Source organism: Bos indicus, chromosome 2 (assembly GCF_029378745.1).
Source record: "Bos indicus isolate NIAB-ARS_2022 breed Sahiwal x Tharparkar chromosome 2, NIAB-ARS_B.indTharparkar_mat_pri_1.0, whole genome shotgun sequence".
Taxonomy (NCBI): domain Eukaryota; kingdom Metazoa; phylum Chordata; class Mammalia; order Artiodactyla; family Bovidae; genus Bos; species Bos indicus.
Window position 1 is genome coordinate 90,116,030 of NC_091761.1, and position 8,981 is coordinate 90,125,010.

The 8,981-nt window shown below is 39.3% G+C and overlaps 1 protein-coding gene and 1 non-coding gene across 3 annotated transcripts in view; both read right to left on the minus strand.

Moving 5' to 3' along the window:
* C2CD6 (C2 calcium dependent domain containing 6) overlaps positions 1 to 8,747 on the minus strand; it is a 124,691-nt gene extending 115,944 nt beyond the window's left edge. For both annotated transcript variants that reach the window (XM_070770200.1, XM_070770199.1), the window contains exon 1: positions 8,477 to 8,747. In XM_070770200.1, coding sequence (XP_070626301.1) covers positions 8,477 to 8,713 — 237 coding nt within the window. In that variant the 5' untranslated portion in view covers positions 8,714 to 8,747. The remainder of the gene's footprint in view (positions 1 to 8,476) is intronic.
* Positions 3,327 to 3,399, minus strand: TRNAG-CCC (transfer RNA glycine (anticodon CCC)). Its single transcript has one exon. It is a non-coding gene; the product is annotated as a tRNA-Gly (tRNA).
* Positions 8,748 to 8,981: the final 234 nt, after the last annotated feature.

Sequence of the window (8,981 nt, forward strand, 5' to 3'; positions counted from 1 at the left end):
CATCCTCTGTCGTCCCCTTCTCCTCCTGCCCCCAATCCCTCCCAGCATCAGAGTCTTTTCCAATAAGTCAACTCTTCACATGAGGTGGCCAAAGTACTGGAGTTGCAGCTTTAGCATCATTCCTTCCAAAGAAATCCCAGGGCTGATCTCCTTCAGAATGGACTGTTTAGATCTCCTTGCAGTCCAAGGGACTCTCAAGAGTCTTCTCCAACACCACAGTTCAAAAGCATCAATTCTTTAGTGCTCAGCTTTCTTCACAGTCCAACTCTCACATCCATACATGACCACTGGAAAAACCATAGCCTTGACTAGACGGACCTTTGTTGGCAAAGTAATGTCTCTGCTTTTCAATATGCTCTCTAGGTTGGTCATAACTTTTCTTCCAAGGAGTAAGCGTCTTTTAATTTCATGGCTGCAGTCACCATCTGCACTGATTTTGGAACCCCCAAAAATAAAGTCTGACACTGTTTCCCCATCTATTTGCCATGAAGTGATGGGACCAGATGCCATGATCTTCATTTTCTGAATGTTGAGTTTTAAGCCAACTTTTTCACTCTCCTCTTTCACTTTCATCAAGAGGCTCTTTAGTTCCTCTTTGCTTTCTGCCATAAGGGTGGTGTCATCTGCATATCTGAGGTTATTGATATTTCTCCTGGCAATCTTGATTCCAGCTTGTGCTTCTTCCAGCCCAGCGTTTCTCATGATGTACTCTGCATAGAAGTACAGGGTGACAATATACAGCCTTGACGTACTCCTTTTCCTATTTGGAACCAGTCTGTTGTTCCATGTCCAGTTCTAACTGTTGCTTCCTGACCTGCATACAAATTTCTCAAGAGGCAGGTCAGGTGGTCTGGTATTCCCATCTCTTTCAGAATTTTCCACAGTTTATTGTAATCCACACAGTCAAAGGCTTTGGCATAGTCAATAAAGCAGAAATAGATGTTACTGTCAGCAAAATCCCATAGACAGAGGAGCCTGCCGAGCTGCAGTCCATGGGGTCACAAAGAGTCAGACACCACCGAGAACACACATACACACACACACACACACACACATACGCAGAGGAAAGTGAAAAGATAAGACACTGACTGGAAGATTTTTGCAACATGTTTAGTATAACTGACAAAGGGCCTATAACTAGAATGTATACACAAAAGTATACAAACTAGTAAGAAAAAGTTAGACAATCCAACAGAAAAATGGAGAACAAGCACTTCACAAAATAGTTTATAAGATCACTCATAATCATTTGGAAGGGAACTCACCCTCATTAGTCATCAGGGAAATGAAAGCTAACACCACAAAGAGATACCACTACACTTCCCTGAGATGCCTAACCATTAAGAGACGGGCACTATGAAATGGAAGGATGGAGATTATCTAGAACTCTAACACACTGCCAGTGGGAATATAAATTGGTATATTCTCTTTGAAAACCATTTGGTATTTGGTTGAATATATACATAATAATGACCCAGAAATTCCATTCTTAGATATATCCTCAACAGAATGTAAAAACGTGTATCAAAAGACATATACAAGAACAGTTACAGCTGTATTATTCACCATAGCCAAAAAATAGAAACAACCCAAATATTCATTAACAATGGAATGGATAAATATAATGTGTTATGTTCATACAATGGAATATTACAAAGCAAGGAAAATGAATAACTACACATACACACAGCGTGAATGAATCTTACAAACAAAATATTGAACAAAACCCCCCGAAATACATATCTTTAACTGCACATAGGACATTCTGTAAGATGTACCATAAACTAGCCCATAAAACCAGTTTCAATAAAATTTGGCAAAATTGAAATCAAACAAAGAATGTTCTCCTACTTCAACAGAATAAATTATAAGAACACAAGGAAATTTGGGAAATACACAAATCCCGGAAATTAAAAACATTTGTAAATAAACTCTGGGCCAAAGAAGAAAAAAAGTCAGAATACATTATGAGCTGAATAAAAATGAAAACACAACACAAAACTCATGAAGTGCACCTAAAGCAGTGCTCAGCTGAAAATCAGCATTAAACATACTTAGAAAAATAAGAGCAAGCTCAACTCAAAGTAAGCAAGAGGAAGAAAATAAAGGTTAGAACAGAAATTATTAAGATTTAAAAAAATCAATGAAACTAAAGGTAGGTTCTTGAAAAGATCACCAAAACTGCCAAACCTTTAGCTATACTGATGAAGATAAAAGACAGAGGTTACAAATTACCAAAACCAAAAAAGAAAGGGGTATACCACTGATCTTACAAAATTAAAAGGGTTATAAAGAAATAGCATTGTATTAGTTCTTGTAGCTGCTATACAAATTGCTACAAACTTGGTGACCTAAAACAACAAAAATTTGTTTTTTCACAGTTGTGCCAGAAGTCTAATATCAGTCTCCCTTGGCCAAAATTTTAAGGAAAAATCCAGTCTTATGCCTTATAGCTTCTGACAACAGGGCAGCATTCCTTAGCTTGTGGTCACATCACTACAACCTCTACCTCTGGTCACATTACCTTCTCTTCTGAGTGTGTCCAAATATCCCTCTATCTCTCTCTTATAAGGACATTTGTGATTATACATAGGGCCCATCAGATAATCCAGGATAATGGCCTCCATCACAAATCCTAAACTTCACTGCATCAGCAAAAGTTTATTGACATATAAGGTAACTACTTACAACCTCAAACAATTTTATGTTAACCAATTAGAAATTTAGATGAAATGGAAAAATGTCTATCAAGGCACATATTATCAAAATTGAATAAGAATATCTGGAAAGACTTACAACAACTAAAGAAATTAAATTACTAATTGAAGCTCTTCCTACCAAACCAAACAAAAACAACTTAGGCCCAAACTGTTTCACTGGTGAATTCTATCAAATACTTACAATCCTTAACAAACTCAAGGAAAAAGAAAAAAAGAAGAGGAAAGTACACATCCCACGTTATTCTATGAGGTCAGTATTATATTAATACCAAAGCCAGACAGGCATCACAAGATGAAAAAACAATAAATCATTATTCCTTACAAACACAGAGGCAAAAATCTTCCACAAGATGTTAGTAAATTAAATCCAACAACATAATAAAAAGAACCATACACCATGACAAAGTGGGATTTTTTTAATCTGAAAAATCAATGTAATAAAATTAATATAATAAGTCATATTAGTATGTCCAATAAAGGACAAAATGACATAATTTAGCTAGATGCAGAAAATGTATTTGACAAAATCAAGATATATTCTTTTTAAAAAAATATTTACTTATTTATTTGGCTGCACTTGATCTCAGTTGTAGCATGTAGGACTAGTTTCCCAACCAGGGATTGAACCTGGGCCCCCTGCATTGGGAGTGCAGAGTCTCAACCATTGGACCACCAGGGAAGTTCTAAAATGTATTCTAAATAAAAACTCTGAACAGACGAGGAACAGAAGGGAAATTCTCCAACATCACACTCAATGGTGAAAGACTGAATATTTTCCACTTTAAGATTGGTAAGGCAATAATGTTCACTCTATTTTTAATCAACATCGTACTACAGGTTCTATTCACGGCAATCAGACAAGAAAAAGAAAGAAAAAGTATCCACATTTGAGAGAAAGAACTAAAACTATTTTTATTTACAGGTGACACCGTTCTGTATACAGAAATTCCTAAAAAATCCACCAAAAAAACAAGAGGAAGAGAGAAACTACTGGAATTAACAACTGAGTTCAGCAAGGTCTTAGGTTATAAGAACAAAATATAAAAATCAACTGCATTTCTATATACTAGCAATGAAAAATCTGGAAATAAAAAGAAAACAATTACATTAGAAATAGCATCAAAATAATAAAATACTTAGTAAAATTAAAAGAAGAAATATAAGACTAGTACACTGAAAACTATAAAACGTTCCTGAGTGAAATTAAAGATCTAAATGAATGGAAAACTTCCATGTTTATGACTGGAAAGATTCAATATTGTTAAAAAATCAATTCTCAAACTGATCTATGACTGTGTGTGTGCTCAGTTGTGTCCGACTCTTTGAGACCCTATGGACTATAGCCTGTCAGGCTCCTCTGTCCATGGAATGTTCCAAGCAAGACTATTAGAGTGGGTTGCCACTTCCTTCTCCAGAGGATCTTCCCAATCCAGGTATTGAACCCACGTCTCCTGCATTGGCAGGCAGGTTCTTTACCACTGAGCTGCTAGGAAGCCCAAATTGATCTACAGAGCCAACAAAATATACAAACCACTAGCTAGCTTAATCAATATACAAGGATAAGACACAAATAAGAAATAAGATCTTTGAAAAACCATAAAAGACTACTTTGCAGACCTCCAAATGTATTTTAAAACCTAAATATAATGTATATCTCGTGCTGCTGCTGCTAAGTCGCTTTAGTCATGTCCCACTCTGTTCGACCCCATAGACGGCAGCCCACCAGGCTCCCGCGTCCCTGAGATTCTCCAGGCAAGAACACTAGAGCGGGTTGCCATTTCCTTCTCTAATGCATGAAAGTGAAAAGTGAGAGTGAAGTCGCTGAGTTATGTCTGACTCTTAGCGACCCCATGGGCTGGAGCCCACCAGGCTCCTCTGTCCATGGGCTTTTCCAGGCAAGAGTACCGGAGTGGGTTGCCATCGCCTTCTCCGTATAATCCCCCAAGGAAATACAATTCAACAAAATTGATGCTGTTAATGGTAAACAGTTTGAACTGACCACTTTCTATTTAAAAAGAGAGAGAGAGAGAGCTAGCAATGAGCTATCACCAATGAAAAGCACCGGGCCCAGATGATTTCACAGGGAATTCTACCAAATTCAAAAATTAAGTATCCCATAGCACCATTAACAAAAACTTTCCTATTCTTTTTACAAAGCAAGCATAGCATTGATACCTAAACCCATAAAGAAAATTACAGATGAATGCGAAGGTACTTCAGTTCAGTTCAGTTCAGTCACTCAGTCGTGTCCGACTCTTTGTGACCCCATGAATCGCAGCCAGGCCTCTTTGTCCATCACCAACTCCCGGAGTTCACCCAAACTCATGTCCATCGAGTCAGTGATGCCATCCAGCCATCTCATCCTCTGTCGTCCCCTTCTCCTCCTGCCCCAAATCTCTCCAGCATCAGGGTCTTTTCCAATGAGTCAACTCTTCGCATGAGGTGGGCAAAGTACTGGAGTTTCAGCTTCAGCATCAGTCCTTCCAATGAACACCCAGGACTGATCTCCTTTAGGATGGACTGGTTGGATCTCCTTGCAGTCCAAGAGACTCTCAAGTGTCTTCTCCAACACCACAGTTCAAAAGCATCAATTCTTCGGTGCTCAGCTTTCTTCACAGTCCAACTCTTGCATCCATACATGACCACTGGAAAAACCATAGCCTTGACTAGACGGACCTTTGTTGGCAAAGTAATGTCTCTGCTTTTCAATATGCTATCTAGGTTGGTCATAATTTTCTTTCCAAGGAGTAAGCGTCTTTTAATTTCATGGCTGCAATCACCATCTACACTGATTTTGGAGCCCAAAAAAATAGTCTGACACTGTTTCCACTGTTTCCCCATCTAGTTCCCATGAAGTGAAGGGACCAGATGCCATGATCTTCATTTTCTGAATGTTGAGCTTTAAGCCAACTTCTTCACTCTCCTCTTTCACTTTCATCAAGAGGCTTTTTGTGTCCAACTCTATGCGACCCCACGGACTGTAGCCCACCAGACTCCTCTGTTCATGCGATTCTCCAGGCAAGAATACTGGATTGGGTTGCCATTTCCTTCTCCAATAAATGAATATAACAAAAATATTGATACAAAGATACTAAATAATAAAAACAATCTAATACCGCAAAGAAAATAATATGCAATAATCAAGTGAGATTAATTCTAGGAATGTAATAAGTTGGTTCAATAATAGGAAACTCACTAATAATGAATCTCTCCTTATGATATAAGGAGAAAAATTATGCAATTATTTCCATATATATTTATTAATAAATGGCCTCGGATAAAATTCAACAACTTTTCCTGTTAAAACACTCACAAAAATAGCAATTAAGCCAGTACTTGAAGTTTGAACCTTCAAATATTTTATTTGGTGGAGAAATAGTGGAAACATTTACTAAGATCAGGAACAAGGCAAGGTTGTCTACTGTCTCTACTATGACTCAACATGTTACTAACTGGTAGCATTAGTCCAAGCAGTTAGGCAAGAAAAATCAAATAGAGGCAAGATCATCTTCAAATACATCTAAACCCTAGAGAATTAATAATACTACTAACTCAATTATTTAAAAAATTCAATAAGGAAGCAGGACATGAAATTAACATACAGACATCTATAGCCTTAATATAGACAAATAATTGAAGTATATAAAGCAGAAGAAGCCCCACCTGAGGAATAATCTTAACAAGAAGTGTGCAAAACTCTTAAGAGGAAAACTTTAAAACACTTCTGAAAGACACAAAAGTAGAGTTGAATAATGAAAAACATCTCTGGATAGGACAGACCAACATCATAAAGATGTCAGTTCTACTTAATTTACAAATGTAATGTAATCTTTAGTTTTTTAAAAGCCTTTTATTATGAGATAAACAAGTTAACAAAGTTTTTATAAAGAGTGAGAATAATCAGGAAGTTACAGGAAAAGAAAACTACAAAAAGGAAGGGGTCCAGCCCTCCCAGACTTCAAAACATACTTTAAGTCTTTAAATAAAAGAGTACGGTCTTAACTACCTTTCCCAAGGTAGAGTCATGAAAAATATGGAAATGCCTACTAAATATGATTGACCTTGGGAAACGCTGCATTTCATATTCCCTTCTTGAATATTCACAAGGCATTCAGCATGTTAAAGATTCCTGCAACAAAGGATTTATCTTTTCTTAAAAAAATTGTAAGGTCTTGGCACTTGAATTGATAAACACCAATGGAATAGAAGTCCAGAAAAAAAACATATATGGAAGCTTAAATCTTATGCATAAACGAGGCATCTCGAAACTCTAGGGCAAAGATAGACTTTTTTTTTTTTTTAAAGAAATGGTGTTGGGACATTTATTTGGGAAAAGAATAAATTAAATCCAGACTGCATACCACACATTACAAATAAATTAGGAATCTAAATATAAAAATGATATACAAGAACTAGAAGGCAAATTCAATTCCTTAAATTTGTGTACTGTTTGTTTCCTAATAGAACAATATCTTTATGTATATGAATTGTTTCCTGATAAATACTGTACTATTTTTTAAAAACTTAAGAACAACAAAGAATGAAAAATTTCCTAATAACACTCTAACAGACTTTGAAAATGTGAGTTTCAGTTTGATTCCCCTTTTTCATTTCCTCTAAGTTTTGGCAGTACCACCGCTGCTGCTGCTGCTAAGTCGCTTCAGTCGTGTCCGACTCTGTGCAACCCCATAGACGGCAGCCCACCAGGTTCCCCCGTCCCTGGGATTCTCCAGGCAAGAACACTGGAGTGGGTTGCCATTTCCTTCTCCAATGCATGAAAGTGAAGTCGCTCAGTCGCGTTCGACTCTTAGCGACCCCATGGACTGCAGCCTACCAGGCCCCTCCGTCCATGGGATTTTCCAAGCAAGAATACTGGAGTGGGTTGCCATCGCCTTCTCTAAATGGAAATTAAACTCAAGTTTCACACACTTCAGATACAAATTTACCTAATTAAAAACAGGACACCAACGCCATGTATAAGAACCTCAGGCATTGAAAAGAGAGCTAACTGATGTTTCTGGAGTTGAGCCCTTTAGACAAATGAATTCCCAGTGATGATTATGATGATGTTAGCAGCTAACATCTATTAACGCTTTACTTCGCACTGCATTAAATATTTTATATTATTACCTCTTTTAGTTCTTCAGACAACCCTTCAGGGTAGGCAGTAATTAAACGGGGCTCTGACAAGTTAAATAACTGTCAGTGCCCCACAAGAAAACTCTTCCTCAGGTGTTCAGTTCAGTTCAGTCGCTCAGTCATGTCCGACTCTTTGCAATCCCATGAACTGCAGTACACCAGGCCTCCCTGTCCATCACCAACTCCCGGAGTCCACCCAAACCCATGTCCATTGTGTCAGTGGTGCCATCTAACCATCTCATCCTCTGTGGTCCCCTTCTCCTCCTGCCCTCAATCTTTCCCAGCATCAGCGTCTTTTCAAATGAGTCAGCTCTCCGATTCAGGTGGCCAAAGTATTGGAGTTTCAGCTTCAACATCAGCCCCTCCAATGAACACCCAGGACTGATCACCTTTAGGACGGACTGGTTGGATCTCTTTGCAGTCCAAGGGACTCTCAAGAGTCTTCTCCAACACCACAGTTCAAAAGTATCAATTCTTCTGCGCTCAGCTTTCTTTGTACTACCACTCTCCAAACGAGGGCTGGTTTCCCTCCCTCCACTGGCACACTGACCCCTTGGTCCTGCCTGACCCTCTATGGGGTCAGGGAACAGACTCCACCCACCAGACCCCGCACTTACATTCAGCAGCCGGTACCCAGGACCCTCCTTGGACTCGACTTTGGACAGATTAGAGGGCTTGTCCCGCCCCTGGACGTTCCAGGCTGTAGAAGAGAATTCCGACCCCCTCGCTTGCATGTTTTCCAAGTTGGTTTGGGAACTTCTCTGAAATAACGGTGCTGTGTACAGGGAATGGACCCGCCTGTTGTGATTATCTTCTGCGTTGGAAACCTTCTCCATGTCTTGGGGCGGCTCCATCCCTCCATCCTCGGCTGGGCAGGTCTGCGCACTAACCGACTGCCTGCTACTGCGCAGGCGCAGCCCTCTCCCCCACCTTTCCCGCGCTTTTCCTGTGCACGCACCCACGCCACGTGACCTGCGCATTCAGGCCGGCCTCTGCCCCAGGCTGGAACAGGGGCTGTGCTAGTTTCAACTGCAAGCCCTTGCTTAGGCCGTTTCAGCCTCCCTTTGAAGGAAGTCTGAGCTTGCTGGCTGACAGCAAAGCTCCTCAGCACGGTGATTGAAT